The following is a 27,014-nucleotide window of genomic DNA, read 5'->3' as shown; positions in this document are numbered from 1 at the left end:
AGACATGCATCAGCACACTGAATTAAGTAAGGCTGAGAGGTAATATTGTGATGGGGGATCTGTGAGTAGCATGTAATAATGGAGTAATAATAAATTACCTTTACATGTGCTTTTTACTAGGTCTCAACGCACTTTACGTGTGTGTGTGTGTGTGTGTGTGTGTATATGTGTGTGTATATGTGTGTGCGTGCCCACGCATGTGTCCGTGTGTGTCTGTGTGTGCATATGTGTACTTGCATGTGTGTGTTAACATGTGTGTATGGAGTGTTAGGTGTCCTACCGGGCCTGTCTTGGGGGGACACTGGATGTATCTGGCCAGGCTGATGATGAGGTCGTGGGTGATAGGGTCCACCAGGTTCCTGAAGCTGGCGTAGCGGTACAGCACATCATCCAGAGATGTGGACTCCATCCCCAGGTCCTACACAGAGAGATATACAGGAGAGATGTAGAACAATGTTACAAGATTAGGGCCTGGAGTTTTCACGAACCATGTGACCAGACCAGGAAAAACTCTGCATCCTACTTATAGCCTATAACTCAGGCCCTGGGTTTTTCCCGGTTATACCACGTTGTCAGGAAAACCTCTGGGCTCTACATAATACACAGAATTAATCTCCTGCATAATATATCAATATTACATTAGTTTATGTGACAGTGACTGACTAACATACAGGAAACTAGCACACATCCTTATTGACCTGTACTCAGAGGTGGGATGAGCAAACGTGGAAACACTCACAAATGTACCACTGCTAAGCAAATTTAACACTTAAACCTGCTGATCAAGTAGTGTTGACTCAAATACTAAGATTTCGGCACCAGGAAAGTGAGTGTGCTTGCTGCATGTCAGCAGCCCAACTGTGAAATTGAAAACAACTCATTCATCCTTGAAGCTTTTCCTTCAGGCGCAGGAAGTCTTTGTCAATTCATGCAAAGACCTTGAATTTGCTTAGGCTCCCGAAACATGAACAGACTATTTCCTACAGGTTTCTACCTGAAGCTAAATCCATGGCAGGCTATTTAGAGGCTAGCCGCTGGGTCAACAAACCCTTGGCTCTGGATGATAAGCAGCCTCACTTAGTCTCTCTCTCTCTCTCTCTCTGTGTGTGTGTGTGTGTGTGTCTGAATGAGAATCAGAGCCTTGACACAGTCACAGACACCCCTCAACTGCATTCTCCTCTCTGTGAGGCCAACCACTTCAGACGTTTAGACAACTCAAGTCCCTCCTACACATGTGGTTGACTTCCATAAATATCAACAGGTGCATTATAGCAGTTTGAAGACAAACACAACATTGACTCTTTCTTTGCTATGTTAGTTACCCTAGCATTGAGGCCACATCCAGAATAACGTTTCAACTGTGTGGCATGCGGCCGTTTGAGGGTGTGTGTGCGTGCGTATGCGTCCATGACAGCTGGATGAGTCACAGGACATGAGGGGAGCCAATTCTCTCCGTGCCCGCCGAGCGAGCGATAAGACATCACGCAGCTATGCAAATAGATAACCCCTAAATGGAAATGTATCTGCCATCTCTGTGTGTTATCTTCGGCACAGCAGATTTAGGTACCTGCAGTTACAGATTGGCCACGAATTGGCGAGGGGAGAGGGGCAAGGTGTGGTGGATGGGGGCAGTCTATGGTTCTAGCCAAGGTAAAAACAACATGGCAAAGGCAGAATGAGACTTTGAGGTGGAGAGAGAGAAAGGACAGAAAGAAAAATATGACATTTGAGCAGCAATTCCCTCTAGTAAAGAAAAGGCCATGCATTTTTGATGTCAGTCGTCCTCTATTCAAAATTAATGACTATGACAACTAAAGTCGCAAAATGATTTGAACTGTATGGTGGTGATGGTGGCGTGAGTGGGAGGGTTAGCAGGGGAAGTGAGGACAATAAATTGTCTTTCATTAAAGTATTCCTCCCACATCAATCAGCCACATTCAACATCAAAGCAGTGGACTCCATGTAAAAACCCTGCAAATGGACTCAGGAGGAGAAATGAAGAGTTTTTCGGTACATTAGGTGTTAACAGAGCTGCCCCTTCATTAATCAATTCCCATTTAATGGGAATTTCCATGGTATCCGGGCAACAACGGAGTGCACCTGGTTGCCAGTGAACTGAGATGCTTCTCTCAGTCTCTCCGTCTTTTTCGAAGAACAGGCACTCTCTGTCTACCCGCCACATCACGCTCTCTTTCTCTCTCTCTCTCTCTAAGTCTCTCTCCCTCTACATCTCTTTCTCTCATTCCATCTTCTACTCCCAAATTAATTAGCAGGACAAACAGTAACAGCATCAGAATTAACAGTTTAGTTTCTAATCAACCTGTGTGGACTCAGGGCATGATGATTATACTATATTATACAACGGGTGGGTCTAATCCTGGATGCTGATTGGTTAAAACCGTTTTCCAGCCGGTGACTATTCCACAAGTTACCACCTGCTAAAGCTATGACGTTATAATGCCTATTTACTCTGTTCCATCTGACTGCACAATCCACTGTCTCATCAGCCCAGCCAGGCAATTTATAAACTTGATCTCCACTATAAAAAGCATCTAGACATTATCTCCCATTTCTTTTAGACTAGCATTTGTTTTTCAACTGCGGAGATTTGTATAAACCTTGCTGTCTGTCTCTCCGACATTTGCAAAATTATTTCATATTGAAATTCGATCTCCAGCTGTCCCATAGTAATGAACATGTCGGAAGTTGGGACGAGACAGACAGCTTTTCTCAGCCAGTCGAAATCATGAATCAGCTGACATCATTTTTATGAATATATACAAAGGAATATCAATAGAAAACAGGTCAAACTAAACAAAATTCAGCTAGTTTGCAGTCTTTCCAGCTTCAGTTTGAATTGATTGTGTTAGCTGTGTTGTTGGCTAGCTCCTCTGAACAACAGTGTCCTGACGAGAGAGCACATTTTCTATGCCAGGCGAAATCATGCATCATTAGCTCATTGTTATGGATGTCTCCAAATAAATGTCACTAGAAAACAGCTTAAACAAATGCAAATGCGGCTACTTTGTTGTTATTCTGGCTGCACTGTTTGACGTGACTAAGTTAGCCGTAGTTGGCTAGCTAGCAAGCAAGAGATAAGAACGTTGCCAGCCAGTATGGCAATAGACCATTTAGAACAAACAAATGGGTCGCGTCCATAGATACAGAACAAAAAGACTTCATGACCTGGTCGCATCTCTGGCAACCGAACTGATAGAACGAACGACCAGCCGGCTTGGGTAGCAACCTTAGATTTGTGTCGGGACTATATCTCATGGAAGGATGAAATAGTATGAATAAATTCATCAGAATAATGTTTTTTATGAAAATATGTCAATCATTATTTGAATATGTTGGTAACCCGTTGTATAAAAGTGATAATGCCCTCGAAGCCGGTGTTTGGAGGATGTATTGGCACGGTTAGCCAGCCCTTGACTTCGTCTTGGGCCTAACAACACCCGTGCCAATATATCCTCCAAACACCGGCTTCTCGGGCATTATCACTTAAGTGTAGCAGGTGTGTGTTGAAAATGAGGGCCACACTCTTAGAAAAAAATGTGCTATCTAGAACCTAAAAGGGTTTTTCGGCTGTCCCCATAGGAGAACCCTCTGCACTCTTAGGAAAAAAAAGGGTTCCAAAAGGGTTCTTCAGCTGTCCCCATAGAATAACCCTTTTTGGTTCCAGGTATAACCCTTTTTGGTTCCAGGTAGAACCCTTTTGAGTTCAATGTAGAAACCTTTCCACAGAGGGTTCTACATGGAACCCAAAAGAGTTCTACCTGGAACCAAAAAGGGTTCTCCTATGGGGACAGCCGAAGAACCGTTTTGGAACACTTTTTTCTAAGAGTGCAGAGCCAGAGCTAGAGGATTGATAATGACATGATAATACTCTGTGTCCCTCCCTGGCCTCATCTCAGCTCAGCCTGTGCCTAAATTTACAAAGTGTCTCAGAGTAGGAGTGCTGATCTGGGATCTGGTCCCCCCGTCCATATAATCTAATTCAGTCTGGTCGAAAATACAAAACTGATCCTAGATCAGCACTCGTACTTTGAGACGCTTTGTAAACAGAGGCTCTGATCTCAGAACCACAACCAGCAGGGATTTTTTTATTTAAGCAGGGAGTCATGCTGAGTCTCTTTCACAGATGAGCCCTGCATGAACACATCAATAAACAACAATTACACTATACATATCTACATAGACTCAACATCAACTACACAATACATAAAAAGCAAACAAAACACAAAAAGCAAAACACAGTAATATGAAACAAAAACATTGTTCAGTAACATCCGCCTGAATTGTCCTAGAGGCACCAACTCCACCAACTTTAAGGAATTGTGGGTATCATTCCACATGAGGTGCAAAAAAACTAAAAGCAGATTTATTTAACTCGGTGGAGATGGAATGGATCTCCGGGTTATCCATCCCTGAGTCTGGGTCTGGTAACTTATACATGTGAAGGTTAACAATGAGGTAAGGTATGGTGGAAGTTTATGCAAGAGGGCTTTATAGACAAAAATAGCGCAATCCATCAGTCTAAGAGACTTCAAAGAGGGCCAGGCTACTTTCTGATACAAAATGCAATGATGTGTACGGAACCAATCGCCCGTAATAAAGCGCAATACGCTATGATAAACTGCATCCAATGGCTTCAATACAGTGGCAGCTGCATTCATATAGACTATATTGTCATAGTCAATAACCGGAATGAATGTTGACTGAATTATTTGTTTTCTGCTATTTAATGAAAGACCTGTTTATATAGAAGAAGACTATTTTAATGATTAATTTCTAACTCATCAACATGCTTTTTGAAAGATAGCTTTTTGTCAATCCAGATGCCAAGATATTTATAAGCGGGACACGTTCAATGAGGGCACCAGACATCCTTAAGGGGTGAGGATTGTCTGGCCTCACCACTATGATCCACAGGATAACCCTTAAGATTTAAGTTTACACAGCCGGTGTCTCCAACCTGGAACCTCCATCCTCTCAGATTGGATACTACATGGATGGATTGATTGTAACACAGCCTCTATTTCCAGGCATCTATTTTTGCAAAGCTCAAAATGTATAGAGGGAATGCGACAATATGACGGCCAGGCTGTCTACGTGAGACTAATTTGATCGTAACAAATTATACCTAGTGTTGAAGTAATGAAAACCGATTACCCTTGAGAGTGATATCAAAAAAAGGGATGAACCAATCGATGAAATCATGTCCGATATTCAATATAAAGTGTTTAGGTCTGGTGGGATCTGGATCTTAATGTGGGCCTAAACCACATCCCGAAGTTGCATGCATAGTGAAGTTCTCTTTCTCAATTATGTCTCGAGATAAATGTTATGAGGTAAAAGCACATTAGTAGGAGTAACTCTTCTTCAAACTATCTCTCCCTCCCTCTTACCTCCACTCCCTCTCTTCTTTCCTCCTCTCTCTCCCTACTTTCCTGCTCTCTTTCCATCCTCCCACAGGCCGATCGAGCCAGGCTGAATGGCATCACAGAGGGGCCATAAATTGTGCCACTCCTCTGATTGCATCAGCAGTGAAGGCGAGCCTCTGGGCATCTGTTTCAGCAACATGACAGCCCAGAATGAGTTATGCTTTCTCAAAAAAACCATGGACAGAGGGGCAAAGGAGGTGTGGGACGGGAGGAACACGGGAGAGTTGCAGGATGCATCTCTTCGGCTTGTTATGGTATCGCAACAAGAGCAGATACTGTAGATAGCTGTTGGTGTAAATGTCTATCTGTCATCTAAGTTGATCTAATATCCTTTGATCATTTAACTGTATTCGAATGCTGGGTCGTATTCATCAGGGCACACCCTAGCAAAACATTTCATAACATTGTGCAACGGAAAATGACAACAACGACCATTTCATATTGGACAAGTTCAGGTAGCACCTCCCCATTTCTTCCCATTTTCTTCAGTTTCGTGCCTAATGAACACGACCCTGGTGTGACATAGAATGGAGGTGTAGTTTGAGTTGGTCTTCCTTAGTATTCACGTCCTCTCCTCACTCAGACAGACAGTCACTATAGTTATATATGTCCCTTAAAGCGAGGTGTGCTTGGGCAGATGCACACAGTGTCAGTGTTCCTGTGGTAGAGCTAATCACAACCTAATTGAGAGAAAGCACGACCAGCTTTCTGTTGATCACACCTCTCTACCTGTCTCTGCATCAGTCCGCCCTCCTCTGTCCTCTGGAGCTCTCCTCCCTCCCATCTGTGTCTCCCTGGCCTAGTGAAGGACTTCTATCAGAGATGATGTCATCTAGACTCAGACTAGGATTTGCAGTGAACTTATATCGGATTTGGGGTCATAGTAGATGGTGCACACACATTAATACACACACACACAGGCAAACACACACACATGAACACAGGAGCATACAGGTGTACAAACACACGCACACACACATTTACATATACACACACCTGCCGGAGTGTCTGCAGCATCTCTGTGGCCTTGTCCTGTTTGCCTTGCTTGGCCATCAGCATCATCTCCTGGATCATGCCTATGCGGCGCTGGTAGGGCGGAGGGGTCCCTCCACGACTCAGCCGGTCCCCTGACCTCAACATGAAGGAGGTGAAGATGTCACCCCTCTCCTTGGTAGGGGTCCGTTTCCACCCGTGCTGTGGGCTGGGCCCAGCCTCTTGGCCCCCAGCGCCTTTGGTCTGTTTGGTGCCCATGTTCGGATGTTAGAAGATGCTGTAAGAAATGACTTGCTCCCCCAGGCAGTCATGCAAGGCTGACTTGCATAAAAATATTTGTTTTTGCACTAAACATTAAAACCTGCACATAAAGTCAAGAAGCCTTAAAGTGGATAGGACCTCTGGGTTCATTCCCCACCTGACTAGTTGGACAACACACCTGTCCCCTAGTGAATGGTACACTGTCCAGCTGTTAGAGCGCAATACCAGTGGAGGAAACAACCTCCAACACATTCATTCAGATTTTAATAAAATGTCTAACTCACATAATAAGCTTGAGCGAATTGGCTGCTACTTGTGCCTACTGTAAACACAGACACACACTCAACCCCATAGGGCCTACACTCTTCAACCCAAAACTTTTGTTATGCAATTCAAGGAACATAGCCTATAAATACTTAAATGTTTTCCACATAATTTTGTTAGAATAAAAATGTCAGAGCTAAGTGAAATATGATCAGCTCTCTCTGCACAGAGTCCTTTAGCAAACGATGAAACAAAGGTTGCAAAAAAAGCCTCAGGAATAGCCGTCTTCTAGACACCGAAATAATTTTCACGAATTCACTGTTATAACAATCGTCTGGTAAAAGCCCCTCAAGTCAGGATGATTCCTCCGAGCAGCAGTCCCGCATTTCGCCAGCAAACTCAGGTCGGATGCACTCGCTCACAGTGGCCCGTGCTATCCTGGAGACGACTTAATTACTGTCCTTCAAATATAAACGACTATCATCTGAAGGGCCGCTACTAAGTTGATGTGACTGTCAGTGTTAGGAGTGTCTCCTCTCCTCCCGTCCACATTGGATGTCTCTTCCACCTCCCTTTTAATCAATAATTCCACGCATCCTGCGTCTGTGCGGAAAATGAAGAGGAAGCTAAACGAATGTGGTGGTGGCGATGGAGACAGGGCATGGTAATGTTTACATCTGCTCCGTTTGTTTATTCACCTCCACCGCTCCAAATCATTCACGTGATGTCAACCTTTTCCTTTGCAAGATATTGGATTCGTTGTTCCTATATTATATGATTCGCTCTTCGAGGCATGTCCTGTTAGAAAGGCCTCCGCAATAGCCTAGGGTAGAGTCCCGGACCTGGTTGAAGGTGTCTCTTGTCGGGACTGAATTATGGGCTGCGCACTGTCGGAGGAGCCGACTGGAGCAGGCGCGGTGTGTACAGTGCGTGTGAGCGCTTCTCTCCTCAAGTCCTCGCACTGAAGAGGGATGGGTTGGGCAGGCTGCTCCCCACTACAAAGACGTCCTGCCAAGAGGATATTGTAACAACTATAGCTAGGCCAACATCCATGATATCTTTGCCTTTTTTTCTTAACGGTGTCTGGGTATGGGTTAGGCAAATTTAGAGGTAGTATAGTGCCTACAATAACTTTGAATAACACACTCAGTACTATGACATGCAAATAAATAGATAACATTATGACGTTGGCTTGTACAATAAGCACATTGCAAAGACGACTTCAACAGCAACTTTTAGTCTCGTAATTGCAGTATTTCAAATGACATAAATCTCAGCATTGGTCTGTTTATGTGAAGTGCAAATCATTGTACTGCATTATATTGACCTCTGGTGTTGGCTGCGTGGAATTACATACTATATCTTTTTTATTTTAGGGCCATAGTATTGTTTTATAGCATTATAGTGTAGTATTAAACTATAGAACACTTTAGTATAGTATAGTATTATCTCTCTAAATATGTAAGTTGCCTATTTCTCTGATTTAAAATGAATAGAAATCCCGGCAGCCGATAGGCTACCACTGTCATCAGTTAGATTTGAAATGGGAGTAAAAATTATATTCAATATGCCATCAAATAACATTTTCATTTCATGTTCAATAATAAAAAGGGACCACACAAATCATATGATTACAAGATGCACAGCAAGAACCTAATCACAGGTCAGAGATTCAACAGGAAAGATGGGGGCATGTTTGTAGGGGTTTGGTCTAGCAGTGTGCTCTCAGTGATCGTGATAACTGTTCAGCAAAATCTAATAATATTCACCATCTGTATACTCTAACCTTCCCTTGGAAGGAACTACACGTATAGAAACAGTATGTGCTATATGTCAGCTGAGCTGGTTGCCCTACTCAAATGCATTAGAAACTATTAAATGAAGTTTCATAGTGTCGACCCATGATGGCTTCAAAAACTCAAATCTGAGTGATTGCCTGTGGTTACTAAGGAACTGGATTTCTTTCTGACATGAGGTTTCTAGATGAACAGCAAGAGGGGAGAAACGTATGACCTTGTGCTGTCCTAATAAGCTGAGTGCACACAGCTCAATTTCTCAGCGTCAGCCAAATGCCCCACTCTCCTGCAAGGATAAGGTAGAACAGCGTTTCCCAAACTCGGTCCTTGGGACCCCAAGGGGTGCACGCTTTGGTTTTTGCCCTAACACTACACAGCTGATTCAAATGTTCAAAGCTTGATGATTAGTTGATTATTTGAATCAGCTGTGTAGTGCTAGGGCAAAAACCAAAACGTGCGCCCCTTGGGGTCCCGAGGACCAAGTTTGAGAAACCCTGGGGTAGACTAACTGTCCATTTGCTGATTGATACAGTGACTATCTGACCATTTCTTTAATTATTTTTACAACTTTATTTTACAGAACATCATTCAACCATTAGAGACAGTCATTTCAAATCACCTACCAAAAAGTTAGTTTCCTCCTTTAACAAGGCAAAATCAAAGTTTGAGACTTCAACCCACAGAACTGACTCAAGGGATGGATACTACAGACTCGAGCAGCATAACAGCCAGTCAGTCTCCCAGACACCTCCCTCACCAACACACAATGGTCGAATTCAGTAGGGCGCAACAATATGAAATGTTCAGATATAAATACATTGTGTGGAACAGACATGATTCTCTGTCATGTAGAATGAAGAACCATGTCTGCTCTATGCATGACATTTCTATCTGAAACAGAACATTGCACCCTCCTGAACCCGGCCCTCACATGAGACAAATCTACAGTTGGTAACATCAATGTGGGTCACTATGACATCCTTAGCTCACTGATTCCTCCTGTATTCACTTTCTTACTACATTCAAGGGCTACATCCCAACCGGCAACCTATTCCCTATACAGTGCACTACTTTTGACCAGGGCCCGTGCACTTAATAGGGAATAGGGTGCCATTTGAGACATGCACAAGGTTTTCTTTCCCTTTTCGTCATGTTTCACCACAAGCCCCATCACAGAGGCTCAAAGAAGTAACAGTCAAGCCAAACAACACTCAGAGGAATTTGCAGAACACTATACATCAGAGGAACATGAGGTCTAGACTTGACTGACTGAGGTCTCTGTTAAAGAGTAGGGCTACTATTTCGCTTTAGACGTCTACCTCTGGGTCAAGCTACTATGGCTGAGAAACAATTGGCATGATTTATTCCCACTCATCATCATAATAATAAAAGCAAATACCATCAGTGCTCACCGAGCCATTCTGCCTCTGCAGAACGATCTCAATCAACAACCTCGGTGACCGATCGCTTGTCCTTCTCCTTTCCACTAAAAAGCTAAAGTTGTCATTAGCCACAATAGTGTTGGGAGGATATTTTTTGTCCCTTTTCATTGAACATCTCATTTCAATGTGCTCGATTAAATACGTTTCTTAAAATCTCAACAAGGAAAAGTAGCAGAGGAAGGGTTTTGATCCGTTCCTAAGGATGGCTTGGCTGTCAGACTGCGCTGAGGGACATGGTGCTGCTGCGTTGCCTCAGAGGGTGTAGCCAGCAGGAGGTACCTTCTCATCCTTGTTACTCTCCAGGGAGAACGGGGGAATGCGCACGTCAAAGTGGGAGCCGTCCGTCCGCTCGATGCGGAACGTCCCCCTGTACAGAGAGCATCATTAGAATCTTGACCATCACACCTCTGTACTAAATGTGAGAAAGGTTGATGTTATTTATTTTAGATTTTGAAAAGCTTGAGTTACTCTTGCGTTTACTCCTGTGTTTTAGATTGTTTGTTTACTTGCCTGTAAATCTGTGCAAGATTCACTCAAACATCAATTCCAATTGCATGGTATATATTTCATGTTTCCCCAGTTTATGTTTACCGCAAGGACCAGGTTCAAATAGCAAAACCAGTTTAATAAGTCATTCTCAGACCAGAACATCCATAAACCTGCATTTCAGGTAACTGCTGTGTGTGCTGCTTCTATGACCTACAGTAAGACGTTTACCACAGCAATATTCTTAATTAATGTTAATAATGCAGTTCCATTGTCATGTTACTGTGTGTAGAAGCCAAAGGTAAGCTGGGAAGTACTTACCACATGTGTCCACTGGGTGCTTGAAGGGAAACATGGCTGCTGTACTGGAAGGCTGGCTGCTCTTTGGACAACACTGGCTCCTGGGGATAAAAACCATTGGTTATGGCCTCTACTCAGTCGTGGAGGTAACATACTGTATGAGTGGCTGTGTCAAATACATGCTTCCTCCGTCCTTGTTCCCTCAAAGCTCATTGGAGGAGGTTGCCCGAGGAAGGGACCTTAGATCCTCTCATCCAATGAGCTTGGAGAGGAATTGAGGAAACAAGGACAGAGGAAGCAAGTATTTTGGCAGCTAGTAATGTTTTCAGACACAGCCATTGAGAGTTTGTAATTCCATTGTGTGGTGGTGGTTGTACTATTGACCCGGCCTACGACCCCCCGGCCTCGGACCGTCTCCAGGGTGCCTGACAGGCTGAAAATCCTCCAGTGTCTCTCCCTCAGTTGCACCACCTCACTGCCCATGTTCTCCAGGCGGATGCAGTACCGCCACTGACACACACACACACACACATCAGCATCAGCGTTTGGTCCACATTATGTTGCTGTTCTTACAGTCTACATTTGTGTCCTTGACTGGATATACGAGGCCTACATCATAAATTGGTAAAAGTTCAAATTATTTGTCCTTTTTCAGGGAATTGTAAAAAGTAAATGCTACTTACCCAGTACACATGAGAATTTTGAGCATCCTGAGAAAGAAAATACTTTATTTATTCTTCATGCGCAGATTCAAGATCATAAGAATCACACGACAGAGTGGGAGGACTCAGTGACGAGCAGAACATTATTGAAAGGGGTGAGTTATGGAAAGAGCTCATACTACCCAGTATAATATTGATTTGATAGGAACTGACATAATTAAAACAGAGGCTTTCTCTCAATGTCTTAAAAACCTGTCCTCCCCTTCATCTGCACGGATAGAAAAAAACGGATATGGTGGATGCGCATTACGCTGGCTTTCACCTGGCCAGTTCTTTCAGATCAGTGCAATAAAAAGAAGCGGCAAGGAGAGGACAGATTGAGAAAGAGCCTCAGTCCCAACAGCGACATCATCCTTACCCTCATGCCCATGTAGAAGGGGATGACGGTAACCCTGATGTTCTCCGTCGTCTCTCTGTGTACGTCGGACAGCTCCAGCCAGGGATGGTTCTTCTCCTGCCATGCCTTCAGAGTGTCCCTCGCACTGAACGGGGGAGCTGGGGTGGCTGGACACACACAACACTCAGTTTAAACAGTCGTAACATATACATACACACATTACACACTTGTGAATGCTCACAAAATAACTGGATATATTGTATACTTTACAGTACCTGTGAATGTAAAAAAAAACATTGAATGTTGAATACTTTATAGTACTACTGAATGTTTTTTAAGTGGAAGAAGTTGGAATTCGTGAATGTTCCAAAAAATAACTGGAAATGTACACCGATTGTAGAAAACATTAAGGACACCTGCTCTTTCCATGACATAGACTGACCAGGTGAATCAAGGTGAAAGCTATGACCCCTTATTGAGGTCACTTGCTAAATCCACTTCAAAATCAGTGTAGATGAAGTGGAAGAGACAGGTTAAAGAAGGATTTTTAAGCCTTGAGACAATTGAGACATGGATTGTGTACAATACCAGTCAAAAGTTTTAGAACACCTACTCATTCAAGGGTTTTTCTTTATTTTTACTATTTTCTACATTGTATAATAATAGTGACGACATCAAAACTATGAAATAACACATATGGAATCATGTAGTAACCAAAAAAAGTGTTAAACAAATCAAAACATATTTTATATTTGAGATTCTTCAAATAGCCACCCTTTGCCTTGATGAGAGCTTTGCTCGCTCTTGGCATTCTCTCAACCAGCTTCATGAGGTAGTCACCTGGAATGCATTTCAATAAACAGGTGTGCCTTCTTAAAAGTTAATTTGTGGAATTTCTTTCCTTCTTAACGCATTTGAGCCAATCTGTTGTGTTGTGACAACGTAGAGGGGGTATACAGAAGATAGCCCTATTTGGTAAAAGACCAAGTGCATATTATGGCAAGAACAGCTAAAATAAGCAAATACAAAACAACAGTTCATCATTACTTTAAGACATGAAGGTCAGTCAATACTAAATATTTCAAGAACTTTTAAAGTTTCTTCAAGTGCAGTCACAAAAACCATCAAGCGCTACGATGAAACCTGCTCTCATGAGGACCGCCACAGGAATGAAAGACCCAGAGTTACCAAAGCTGCAGAGCATAAGTTCATTAGAGTTACCAGACTTAGAAACTGCAGCCCAAATAAATTACATTACAGGTGAAGCTGGTTGAGAGAATGCCAAGAGTGTGCAAAGCTGTCTTCAAGGCAAAGGGTGGCTATTTTGATTTGTTTAACACTTTTTTGGTTACTAAATGATTCCATATGTGTTATTTCATAGTTTTGATGTCTTCACTATTATTCTACAATGTAGAAAATAGTAAAAATAAAGAAAAACCCTTGAATGAGTAGGGGTTCTAAAACTTTCGACCGGTAGTGTATGTGTGCCATTCAGAGGGTGAATGGGCAAGACAAAAGACTTATGTGCCTTTGAACGCAGTATGGTAGTAGATGCCAGGCGCACTGGTTTGTGTCAAGAACTGCAACGCTGCTGGATTTTTCACGCTCAACAGTTTTCCATGTGTATCAAGAACGGTCCACCACCCAAAGGACATCCAGCCAACTTGACACAACTGTGGGAATCATTGGAGTCAACATGTGCCAGCATCCCTGTGGAACGCTTTCGACACCTTGTAGAGTCCATGCCCCGACGAATAGGGGCTGTTCTGAGGGCAAAGGGGGGTGCAACTCAATATTAGGAAGGTGTCCTTAATGTTTTGTACACTCAGTGTATACTATGCTGTACAATGGAAACTGGAAAGCAGCGAGCGGCTGGCGCTTACTTTTGTCAGGGTTGAACATGAGGAAGCGCTCAAACAATTCGTGCTGGATGGGGACCTGCTCTGTGGAGTTGTAGGGCAGGATGTCCTCATGACTCACATAGTCCAGACCTGAAACACACACAATGACAGCCAGGCAGAACGTCAGTCAGTCAGGAGGCTGGCTGGGACAGAAGTAGTACAAGGAAGTAACTAGGGTAGTTATACAAAATCACGTGGCAGCCAAGATTATTCATACACACTGACAGTGCCATTTGCTGATAAGAACTCAAAGCATTTTTGTGGGTGGTGCGGGAATGAAAATAAACGATTATTTTAACAACTCTGCTAGCCAATTGTCCTGTTTGAAAAGAAATCAAAGCATGTAGCCATTTACTACATAGGGAGCAGCAGATAATGTGTTTACCTGGGATGGCATAGAGGGCTCTGCTGTCGTCATGGTTCGCCAGGAACGTCACTGCTTCTGTCTGAGACCTCTGAGACTGTCAACACAACAGGAGAAACAACTAGAAGACTAGCAGTCTGGTATATGTCATCATTTAGGCCTAGCCAGTAAGAACAATGGCATTGTATTGGTAGTGTTCAGAGGTAACGTACTATGTGAGGACAGTCCCGTGTGTCGATGAGGACCTGGTAGTAGGTATGAGTTTTCCCCTTCACCTCCTTTGACCCATGTGAACCAGGAGGCTCTGGCTTGCTGGGAGACGGAACATGGCTGTTAAAAAATATCTGACAAATCACCCATTCAAATCAAAAACAAAAACACACATCTAAGAAAAGAAAAAACTCCTGGCCCTACCGGTGGGAGATGTGATACGCACCTGTCAGACACGGGAGGAATGACATCTCTGTCATAGATACGGGCGTGCCAGGGGAACAACACAATCCCTCTGTAGCCAAACACACTATGAAGGAAGAGCTGAGGAGAGAACATGGAGAAACATAGACTTGAGGTTGAAAATACCTTTGTGACAAGGGCAACTACAGTATGCATACACTGGACGACGACATAGGCCTGGGTTTATTGTACAGGACCACCATTCATCTAGGACCGGTTTCCCAGACACAGATTATGACTAGTCCTGGACTAAAAAGCAAGCTCAATTAAAAATCTATTTTTATTCCAGGATTAGGCTTAATCTGTGTCTAGGAATCAAGCCGCCCCTTAATGTTTAGGCATATGACAGTGAGGAAAAATATGATGATTATGAGGGAAAGACAGGACCAATATTTGTGGTCTGGGTGGGTAAACAGCATGGCACTGGCTCTCTTACCTGGCCTGTTTCATATTTGCCATGCTGCTTCAGCGCCTCAAACACTCCCACCGTCTCCAGAACCTTCCCCTCTGGCCTGTTCCTGCCAAACACAGGCCACACTATGACAAACTGGAACAAAATCACATCACACTAGAGGTCTTCACGGGTCCAAGCGAACCTGAATACCTGAGAGCCGACCCAGACCCTACTTGTTAACCAGAAGAGCAACTTGGCTGATAAACATACATTTTGTCACTCGGGTCCAATCGGGTCTGGTCTAGACTCGTACCTGTTAGGGTATGGGTCGGGTCTAGGTCTGATTGTCCTCGGGTCCAACCTTTTGGACCCAAGAAGACCTCTACATCACACTGTAGGCCTACATTAGTCTCACATGTGTTGTAGCAGATTGGAAATGGAGGCTAGTACATACAATACACAACATGAGCACAGAGATGACAGGAACAGGTCATCTCATAGTCATCCCCCTCGACTAAAGCTTAATCTCAATCACAAATCAGACAGGATTGAATAAAACACCTCGAATTATCAAAGTTCAACAAACATAAATAACAAGTCTAATCTCTGTCCCTCCCTTTGGCTTTACCCTTCACTCTATTATATCAACAAGGTATTGTAAACAGCAGCTGGCTGTGTTCAAGTCACTCATACTTTGATGATCTATTCTTCAAAACATGGGGGGGGGGGGGGGGGTGATATAGATGGGGGATTTAGTATTGCCTCTAGATATCCATATTATTGTCAGATGATATGGAGGTGGAAGAGATGATTATTTCACCTTTATTTAACCAGGTAAGCCAGTTGAGAACAAGTTCTCATTTACAACTGCGACCTGGCCAAGATAAATCAAAGCAGTGCGATAAAAACAACAACACAGAGTTACATATGGGATAAACAAAACGTACAGTCAATAACACAATAGAAAACCTATATACAGTGTGTGCAAATGTAGTAAGTTATGGAGGTAAGGCAATAAATAGGCCATAGTGCAAAATAATTACAATTGAGTATTAACACTGGCGTGATAGATGTGCAGAAGATGATGTGCAAATAGAGATACTGGGGTGCAAATGAGCAAAATAAATAACAATTTGGGGATGAGGTAGTTGGGTGGGCTAATTACAGATGGGCTGTGTACAGGTGCAGTGATCGGTAAGCTGCTCTGCCAACTGATGCTTAAAGTTAGTGAGGGAGATAAGAGTCTCCAGCTTCAGAGAATTTTGCAGTTCGTTCCAGTCATTGGCAGCAGAGAACTGGAAGGAATGGCAGCCAAAGGAGGTGTTGGCTTTGGGGATAACCAGTGAGATATACCTGCTGGAGCGCATACTACGGGTGGGTGTTGCTATGGTGACCAATGAGCTAAGATAAGGTGGGGATTTGCCTAGCAGTGATTTATAGATGACCTGGAGCCAGTGGGTTTGGCGACGAATATGTAGTGAGGGCCAGCCAACGAGAGCACACAGGTCACAATGGTGGGTAGTATATGGGGCTTTGGTGACAAAACGGATGGCACTGTGATAGACTACATCCAATTTGCTAAGTAGAGTGTTGGAGGCTATTTTGTAAATGACATCGCCGAAGTCAAGGATCTGTAGGATAATCCGTTTTATGATGGCATGTTTGGCAGCATGAGTGAAGGAGGCTTTGTTGCGAAATAGGAAGCCCAATCTAGATTTAACTTTGGATTGGAGATGCTTAATGTGAGTCTGGAAGGAGAGTTTACGGTCTAACCAGACACCTAGGTATTTGTAGTTGTCCACATATTCTAAGTCAGACCCGCCGAGAGTAGTGATTCTAGTCGGGCGGGCGGGCGCAAGCAGTGTTCGATTGAAGAGCATGCATTTAGTTTTACTAGCGTTTAAGAGCAGTTGGAGGCTACGGAAGGAGTGTTGTATGGCATTGAAGCTCGTTTGGAGGTTTGTTAACACAGTGTCCAATGAAGGGCCAGATGTATACAAAATGGTGTTGTCTGCGTAGAGGTGGATCTGAGAGTCACCAGAAGCAAGAGCGACATCATTGATATACACAGAGAATAGAGTCGGCCCGAGAATTGAACCCTGTGTCACCCCCATAGAGACTGCCAGAGGTCCAGACAACAGGCCCTCCGATTTGACACATTGAACTCTATCTGAGAAGTAGAAGTAGTTGGTGAACCAGGCGAGGCAGTCATTTGAGAAACCAAGGCTATTTAGTCTGCCAATAAGAATGCGGTGATTGACAGAGTCGAAAGCCTTGGCCAGGTCGATGAAGACGGCTGCACAGTACTGTCTTTTATCGATCGCAGTTATAATATCGGCTTGTGTGTTCATCACCTGTGTTGGCGATTATTGGCAGAGGTTGTCCCTTGGATTATAATACCGTCGCTGACAAGAAAGCAAAACCAGGCTGGTGAAATACCATAACAAATACATAAAATGGAGGGTCAGATCGCTAACGTTTCCTAATTTCATGGAGATTTCATCATAACCAAAATAAGAGAGAAAGAGAACAGCAATATCTACAGCAGATCAGGCTTTGTCGATAGGCCCAAAGCTCTCTACGTTCTTCCACTCATAGACAAAAAGTGAACTAGCTAATATAGGCCAGATATGTTGCCTACTTTCTACTAGTGTTCCAATGTCACTTTTTCTAGATAAGTGGCTTAGTGTCCATGTAGGTCTACACTCTAGAGGTCTTCACGGGTCCACCCGAACCCGAATACCTGAAACCTGAGCGGGGCCGGGTCCAAAATTCAAACTTTTCCTGGTCAGGTCCTCTGATTGTCAACGGGTCTCGGGTCTATGGAACTACAGCTGATAGACCCGAGTGGACCCGACTACAGCTCTGTATAGCATATGTATTTTATGCTAATAAAGTGCATTTATTGACTTATAGAAGGCCTAGCCAACATATAAAGACCTATTCGTTAACCAGAAGAGCATCTGGGCTGATAAACTTAATTTTGTCACTCAGGTCCAATCGGGTCTGGAGCCGAGAAGATCTCTACTACACTCCCACTTTGACCTCAACCTGAAAACAACCAGGCTTGCAGCTAGGGCTGACCCCATTTAGTAGACTGGTCGATTGTTTGCTGGTCGATAGGCTGTTGGTCGACCGAGATTTCTTTAGTCGAGCAGTAGCAAAAATATATAAAAGAAAAAAAGAAATCATGGTGTACAAGACACCTGTCTGAGTGGACTGATCCATTGTTGAGGCCGTGGGGATGACACAGTCCATCAATCTAAGACTTGCTAGTGAAATTGTATATGGTTATATTACGTAAGAACAATGGTGCAAATATTATTTTATAACAAATGCGCTTTCTCCCGCATTGGATAGCGGTCACTGTCCGTGGTTCTGAAACACATCAGTGCGCTGTTGAATTGGCACCTTTTCCTAGACCATGTTGCTATGTGCATAAAAGCAAAGTTAACCAGCATATTAGTGTTGAGAACAATGCGGCGGAGGCAGCAGTGGAGTTAGGAGATGAGAAAACAGCCCTTGCCTTAATTGTCTAAGAAAAGTGAGGAGAAGAAACTCCAACTTAATTAGGTCTATAACCAACAGTCTAAAGTCAAATGTGCCTGACTCTATAAATCATCCATATATACAGAAATAAGACAGATCCTGTCTCTGTTGCCTGTTTGTTTAATAGTCTACTTATTCGGTGAGCACCAAGCCTCACACAACCATAACATGTCGGATAAACAACTTCACAAATTCGGCTGTTTTAATTCTTTGCTTTTGAGGAAATAGGGAATGTTTTTCCTAAACAAATGAGGGATTTCGGTAACAGAACTTTTCAGAATTGGCTGTAAGTATGTTGCATCTTCAGCAACATGGACAGCGTGATAAACACTGTTGATGTTATGTGGTGGTCGCTGCAGCAGGGAGGAGAGAGCAACAACGGGTGTTAATCACACAGCGCAGACTGAGCCCGGCCCGGCACAATCAAATCAATTGCAGTCGGACTCCCTCTAGCCATTTGTGTGTCTTAATTATTTCATCAAACTGTGTGCTTAAAGCACCAGACAAGCTCAGTGCATATCGTTGATTTGATTAAAACACATAGGATGTGTCTATATGGAAAAAGATGTTTGAAAATTTCGACCAAGTGTATAAATTGAGCAGTATAATAAGAGAGTCTGGTAGCAGCAGTCGTGATGTGAGTGTAGCATGAATGTACAGTATATGTGTATGTCTGTGTGGGTGTGTGTGTGCATGAGTGAGTGAATGTGTGCTAAGGTTCAGAGAATCAGAGCAGGTGGTCAGTCCAGTTCAAGTGTTCAGCAGTCTGATGGCTTGTAGATAGAAACTGTCTCTGAGTCTAGTTATGAAAACTGAAAATATGCACAGCTCTGCTTGCAAGTTAAGGTCTATCTATAAGCTGTGTGTGTGTTACCAAGTGCATCAAAGTGCCAACATATGACACTGTTTGATATGACACAAACTGAGAATTTGATATGTAAGTTGGAATTTACTAAAAACGAATTGATTTGTCTGACAACAGGAGCTCGTGCAATGTACAAATCATTGTAGCTCTATGCAAAACATTTGCCAATCATATAGCTAGCACCTTCCTGTTTCTGCAAGTTCAGCTCTGCAAGTTACTTTCCAAGCTGACTTCTTGCCAAGTGTTGCGCAATCAATGTTAATTTAATTTACAGAGCATTTATTTTCCTACATTAGCTAGCTAGAGAGATATATTTAGGGAGAGAACTGAAGTTCACTGCTTGTAAGTTCAGCCAGGTAGCTATATCTATCTTAGCTGGCTGTCAATCTTATAGTTAGCGGTGGCAGCTAAAGTAGTGGAGGCATGGCAGCATCAATGATGCATCATTGGGCAGCATTAAAGACAGTGGACAAACTGGTTAACTTGCTAACTCACGTTAGCTAGACAGCTAGCTAGCTAGGACACATTCGCTTAGAAGGTAGCCCTTACCGTGACGATATGAACCTCGTCTGCTGAATGTTGGGCAATCGACATGCTAAACACGGTAACCAGGGTCTCTTCACCTGAAGTCCACTACTCCCTTCAATAATACTCAATATTCTATGTGTGTGTTTCTTCTTGTATTTACTGACAGTAGTCAGAAAGCCTCGTCGTATTGCACAAGCAGCCATCTTTCCTACTTCTGCACATGCACGCCGAGGCTGACGTATAAAAGCGTGCGAATTTTAAAGCTGATTTAAAGGTCAGCTGTTATGTCAATATCAAATCATTTCTGGGTAACAATAAAGTACCTTACTATGATTGTTTTCAATGAAAATGATCAAAAATAAACACAAATATTCCTAGCAAAGAGAAAATTCTCAAGCAAGAATTTAGCTAGGACTGTCTGGGAGTTCTGAGTGGGGAGGGGAAAACTGAAAACGAGCTGTTTTTGGCAGAGGTTTGGAAATCTCTTTCTTATTGGTCTATTGATGTCACCAGGCAGACAAAAACTCCACCCCACCGCAACAGCCCACCACTGAAAGGGCATTATCATACTTTTCACAATTTCACAATATTATGCCAACCTTATAGTGTGGATATATATATATAACACAACAATATCACGTTTTTGAATGCACTGGGCCTAAAAAGTTTAATCTTAGCATCAGGGACTCTGTTGCAATTTACAAGTGTTCAAAGTGTCTCCATTTAAAGGCCCAGTGCAGTCACACACAATTTCAGAGCGTTATTTTGACCAAAATGTACTATGAGGTCAAAATAAAACTCTGAAATTGTGAAAATTATGATAATACGCGTTTTGTGTAAGAGCTGCTTTAAAAAAAAAAAAAATTCAGCCTGTTTGAATGGGATGGAGTTTTTGGTCGACACATTACGTCACACGGCGATCTGATTATAATGGACCAATGACCGTTCATCTTGTTTTTGCCTATTCATCTGGTAATTGCATATGTACCCTCCTACTCTATAATGAGAGAGGGGCTTCTTCTGTCAAAAACACATCCTGCCCTAGGCTACTAGCTAGCTAGCTAACATTACTGTGTGGATATTTGAATAATGACAGATCTTTGGATTACTCATATTTTCATCATGGACAACATGCAAAATGAAGCTACAGCTTTCAATAATGTGTTGCCTTGAATTCACCTGGTGCCATCGACGACACAGCTCTCAGTCAAGAAAGTCAGAAAAAAAGTTAATGCCGAGTGAGAATACAGTTTTACTTTCAGTCTTTTGCTGTGAATCATTCATTCATACACAGGTAAAAAGACTCATGTTATATTTCACTGCACCTATCCGCTGTATGTGACAATAAAACATATTTGTTTTTTTTTGCATACATTTTTTGTTCAACTGTATGAAGTTGTTTGCTTTGCTAGCTTTAACAAAAATTGTTAAAGAATCCAGCCACCCAAGCCATAGACTGTTCTCTCTGCTTCCGCACGGCAAGCGGTACCGGTGCATCAATTCTGACACCAATAGGCTCCTGAAAAGCTTCTATCCCCATGCCATAAGACTGCTAAATAGCTAACAAAATGGCTACACAGACTATCTGAGTTGACCCTTGTATTTATTTTAAATTTTGCCCTGTCTCTAAGCACACTCACAGGACTCTACACACTCAAAGGACTCTACACACTCACACACACTGACACTCAAACACACACATAACATGCACACACATTTGTACTGACTCTACACACAAGCACACACACTCACATAGAATCTTAATTTACGCTGCTGCTACTGTTTATCATGATGCCTAGTCACGTTACTCCTATACATACAGTGCATTCGGAAAGTATTCAGACTTAACTTTTTCCACAATTGGTTACGTTACAGCCTTATTCTAAAATTGATTAAATTATATATTTTCCTCATCAATCTACACACAATACCCAATATTGACAAAATGAAAACAGGTTAGTAGAAAATTTTGCAAATTTACAAAAACTTAAAAACAGAAATACCTTATTTACATAAGTATTCAGACCCTTTGCTATGAGACTCGAAATTGAGCTCAGGTGCATCCTGTTTCAGTCTTCCTTGAGATGTTTCTACAACTTGATTGGAGTTCACCTGTGGTAAATTCAATTGATTGGACATGATTTGGAAAGGCACACACCTGTCTATATAAGGTCCCACAGTTGACAGTGCACGTCAGAGCAAAAAAACAAGCCATGAGGTCGACGGAATTGTCCGTAGAACTCCAAGACAGGATTGTGTCGAGGCACAGACCTGGGGAAGGGTACCAAAAACGTTCTGCAGCATTGAAGGTCCCCAAGAACACAGTTGCCTCCATCATTCTTAAATGGAAGATGTTTGGAACCACAAAGACTCTTCCTAGACCTGGCCGCCCGGCCAAACTGAGCAATCGGGGGGAAGGGCCTTGGTTAGGGAGGTGACCAAGAACCCGATGGTCACTCTGACAGAGCTCCAGAGTTCCTCTGTGGAGATGGGAGAACCTTCCAGAAGGACAACCATCTCTGCAGAACTCCACCAATCAGGCCTTTATGGTAGAGTGGCCAGACGGAAGTCACTCCTCAGATCCTGACCGCCGACTTGGAGTTTGCCAAAAGGCACCTAAAGGACTCTCAGACCATAAGAAACAAGATTCTCTGGTCTGATGAAACCAAGATTGAACTCTTTGGCCTGAATGCCAAGTGTCACGTCTGGAGAAAACCTGGCACCATGCCTACGGTGAAGCATGGTGGTGGCAGCATCATGCTGTGGGGATGTTTTTCAGCGGCAGGGACTGGGAGACTAGTCAGGATCTAGGGAAATTTCAGACTGGAGTGAAGGTTCAACTTCCAACAGGACAACGACTCTAAGACTTGACTGGCCCAGCCAGAGCCTGGACTTGAAGCCGATTGAACATCTCTGGAGAGACCTGGAAATAGCTGTGCAGCGACGCTTCCCATACAACCTGACAGAGCTTGAGAGGATCTGCAGAGAAGAATGGGAGAACCAGGTGTGCAAAGCTTGTAGCGTCATATCCAAGAAGACTCGAGGCTGTAATCGCTGCCAAAGGTGCCTCAACAAAGTACTGAGTAAAGGGTCTGAATACTTACGTAAATGTGATATTTACGTTTTTTATTTTTAATACATTTGCAAAAATTTCAAAAAGCCTGTTTTTGCTTTGTCATTATTGGGTATTGTGTGTAGATTGATGAGGGGAAAAAACTATTGAATCCATTTTAGAATAAGGCTGTAACTTCAATTTTATTGGAAAAAGTCAAGGGGTCTGAATACTTTCCGAATGCACTGTATCTACCTCTATCACTCCAAATCAAATCAAATGTTATTTGTCAAATACACGTTTTTAGCAGATGTTATTGCGGGTGTAGCGAAATGCTTGTGCTTCTAGCTCCGACAGTGCAGTAATATCTAACAAGTAACATCTAACAATTTCACAACATATACCCAATACACACAAATCTAAGTAAGGAATGGAATGTAAGAATATATACATATATGGACAAGCAATGACAGAGCGGCATGGACTAAGATACAGTAGAATATTATAGAATACAGTATATACATATGAGATGAGTAATGCAAGATATGTAAACATTATTAAAGTGACTAGTGTTCCATTTCTTAAAGTGGCCAGTGATTTCAATAGGCAGCAGCAGCCTCTAGTGTGCTGGTTTTTCATTCTCTCTGTCCCAGCTTTGATGCACCTGTACTGACCTTGCCTTCTGGATGATAGCGGGGTGAACAGGCAGTGGCTCGGGTGGTTGATGTCCTTGATAATCTTTTTGGCCTTCCTGTGACATCGGGTGCTGTAGGTGTCCTGGAGGGCGGGTAGTTTGCCCCCGGTAATGCGTTCGGCAGACCACACCACCCTGTGGAGAGCCCTGCGGTTGCGGGCGGTGCAGTTGCCGTACCAGGCGGTGATACAGCCCGACAGGATGCTCTCAATTGTGCATCTGTAAAAGTTTGTGAGGGTTTTAGGTGCCAAGACAAATTTATTCAGCCTCCTGAGGTTGAAGAGGCTCTGTTGCGCCTTCTTCACCACACTGTCTGCGTGGGTGGACCATTTAAGTTTGTTAGTGATGTGTACGCCAAGGAACTCCAGTATCCCTGCACATTGTAAATGTGGTATTGGAACTGACCCTGTATCATAGCTTCTAACTTTCTCGTGTTCATCTTATTTTTTATTTATTTTTCTTGTGTTTCTGTTCTACCTTATGCTATTTTTAGTACTACATTGATATAGAATACGGCATTGTTGGGTTTGAACTTGCAAGAAAGGCATTTCACTGTACTTGTACACGTAACATTAAAACTTGAAACTTGTTGTTCACCCTCGTTGATTCACAGGTGGAGGAGAGGCAGTTATGTTGTTAGCTAGCCAGCTGCATACTGACAGGCAGCTGCATACTATACTGGTTTCCACTAGATAGCACAAACACAAAGTCAAAATTGGCTATTCATGAAAACTTAAAATTAATTTAAGGTTAAGGTTAGGCATAAGGTTAGCAGTGTGGTTAGGGTTAAGGTTAGATTTAAAATCACATTCTAATAATATAATTTGTAGAAATCGGCGGGGTTTATGACTTTGTGGCTGTGGTAACTAGTGACAACCCTGCATACTAGCTAGTTAGCCTTATGTTAGCTGGATTAATGTTGATTGCTCATGCGTTTGCTACCATCATCTTTGTCATTATTGTCTGTTTTTCATGATCAATGAGGAAAATATTAAATGTGGTTTGAATGCTAATCGAAACACATACGTCAGTGGGACAAACTGGCAGTGGTGTAAAGTACTTAAGTAAAAATACTTTAAAGTACTACTTAAGTAGTATATTTTTGACAACTTTTACTTTTACTCCACTACATTCCTAAAGAAAATAATATACTTTTTACTCCATAAATTTTTCCTGATACACAAAAGTACTCGTTACATTTCGAATGCTAAGAAGGACAGGAAAATGGTCCAATTCACACTTATCAAGAGAACATCCCTGGTCATCCCTACTGCCTCTGATCTGGCGGACTCACTAAACACAAATGCTTTGTTTGTAAATGATGTCTGAGTGTTGGATTGTGCCCCTGGCTATCTGTAAAAAATGTATTACAAAAAATTGTGCCGTCTGGTTTGCTTAATATAAGGAATGTGAAATGATTTATACTTTTACTTTTGATACTTAAGTATATTTTAACAATTACATTTACTTTTGAAACTTAAGTATATTTAAAACCAAATACTTTTAGACTTTTAATCAAGTAGTATTTTGCTAGGTGACTTTCACTTTTACTTGAGTCATTTTCTATTAAGGTATTTTTACTTTTACTCAAGTATAACAATTGGGTACTTTTTCCACCACTGCAAACTGGCTATTATTACTGTAGCTAGCTAAATTGGCTGCACAGAAGGTACAGCTAGGTCGTTGTTTGAATATTAAACTACGTACAATACTTCGTAACACGGAACAAAATAAAGTTTGCGCCAGAAGGGGTCAGTTTTTTCAGCTTTTCTCAAATATAATTTGTCCATTGCCATGTCAATCAAAGCTTGATGCTAACACATTAGTTGTATGCCCATTCGTTTTCATTGCAGCCCTGTTTGAACGCATAGTTACGCTAACTCCGTATTCATGATGTATGATACTCAGTGAGTCAACTCACATCCAGCTAGCTGGTAATTATGAAGTTAAATGTTGTTGTTTTTTATCTAGCAATTTATCTTGTTGTGTCTGCATTGCCAGTGCTTAGTTTGGCTGGAAGCAGGTTAAGTATTGGGCAGGCAACCTCTGTGACTTGTTTTTTAGCTGGTGAATTTTAATGTAGTTTACGAAAGTTCAATCAGGAAGGCTGGTCTGAATGCTCGTTTAACTTCATCAAGCTGTTCACTCTGTTTCCCATCCCAGCAAAGGGTTACCAGCATCTGTCATCAGCATTCATCGGAGACGTGGCCATTTCCCATTAAGACTTTTCCATATTGTATTCGGTCTCTGTAGTTCATTCAGTTAAGCCTGTACTCGATTGAAGTACAGTTGCAGCAGTCAACAGGCAATAACTAGCTATAGGAGATGATCAATACATCTTTAACTCTAACCTATTTTTCTGGAATTTGTCTTTCAGCATAAAAATAACCTCCCTCTCCTACACCAGTGAATCAACGAGGATGAACAAGCAGCACTTCAGGTAGTTTGTCTTTGTATTGCCTAACCTTATGATAGTAGATTCTATGACTATGAAACTCCAGCCAATGCAAAGCGTCGGCTGGAGTTGTGTAAAGCTCGCTGCCATTGGACTCGGGAGCAGTGGAAATGCGATGTGTGATGTATGCCTTTTGTTTTGATGACACAACAAAGTAGCGCGCGCACACACCTGTGGAAGTTTGTTGCTTTCAGGGTCCAACTCCAGCTCCAACTGACAAGTTCAATACCATGTGCCTTTGTTTTTTGTTTTTTGAAGTGGTAAGGGGGTGGTCTCTAGATGATTATATCAGCAAATCAGGGCTGTATATGCAAACGTATTAACATTTGTATCCCCATGCCCACACAGTTGTACTGAGCATTTCAGTGGCCCAAGGAGGCTCAAGGAAATAAGTTATGAAAAATATATTTTGTAGTTATATATATATTTAAATAACACACACAGTGATTTACATGGGGGCTTTAATTATTATGCATTCATTTCAAGGCATTGTCATTGAACTAGCTATATCATTATTTGATTTCCCCTGACATTAACCACAATCAATTGAAATAATAACTATATTTGAAAACAATACTTGCACAAAAATCAACACGATAATAATTTCCCCTACATGTATACAAATACTGTATACTATGAACTATGTTTGAAAGTACAGTATTCTTGGTATTTATTTTTGAGTGGACATAGCTACCTACGTCAGATCCTGTC

General features: G+C 42.4%; 2 protein-coding genes across 13 annotated transcripts in view; both read right to left on the bottom strand.

Moving 5' to 3' along the window:
• Positions 1-6,698, bottom strand: part of LOC311106044 (leucine-rich repeat-containing protein 75A-like) — a gene marked incomplete at both ends in the record, with an annotated part of 23,582 nt that extends 16,884 nt beyond the window's left edge. The window contains 2 exons of the mRNA XM_084148323.1: positions 281-418; positions 6,444-6,698. Of these exons, the coding sequence (XP_084004449.1) occupies positions 281-418; positions 6,444-6,698 (393 nt within the window). The remainder of the gene's footprint in view (positions 1-280; positions 419-6,443) is intronic.
• Positions 6,699-9,314: 2,616 nt separating this feature from the next.
• On the bottom strand, positions 9,315-23,972 carry LOC311106294 (polymerase delta-interacting protein 2-like). 12 transcript variants are annotated; one of them, XM_084148590.1, is made up of 11 exons: positions 20,124-20,380; positions 15,203-15,278; positions 14,750-14,847; positions 14,526-14,625; positions 14,335-14,410; positions 13,932-14,039; positions 12,070-12,215; positions 11,673-11,699; positions 11,374-11,499; positions 11,011-11,090; positions 9,315-10,570 (listed from the first exon to the last, which is right to left on the bottom strand). In XM_084148590.1, exons 1-11 carry the CDS (start codon positions 20,303-20,305, stop codon positions 10,456-10,458), a joined length of 1,134 nt encoding a protein of 377 aa, XP_084004716.1. In that variant the 5' UTR covers positions 20,306-20,380; the 3' UTR covers positions 9,315-10,455. The 12 variants fall into 12 exon arrangements, with proteins under 12 accessions (XP_084004716.1, XP_084004712.1, XP_084004719.1 ...); XM_084148586.1 differs by lacking the exon at positions 20,124-20,380 and adding an exon at positions 23,829-23,972 and having other exon boundaries at positions 9,325-10,570; positions 14,526-14,643; positions 15,203-15,284; XM_084148593.1 differs by having other exon boundaries at positions 9,325-10,570; positions 11,367-11,499; positions 14,526-14,643; positions 15,203-15,284.
• Positions 23,973-27,014: the final 3,042 nt, after the last annotated feature.

The sequence above is a fragment of the Coregonus lavaretus genome (assembly GCF_964263955.1).
Source record: "Coregonus lavaretus genome assembly, chromosome: 30".
In the NCBI taxonomy this organism is placed as follows: Eukaryota; Metazoa; Chordata; class Actinopteri; order Salmoniformes; family Salmonidae; genus Coregonus; species Coregonus lavaretus.
This window is presented reverse-complemented; position numbering and strand designations above follow the sequence as displayed.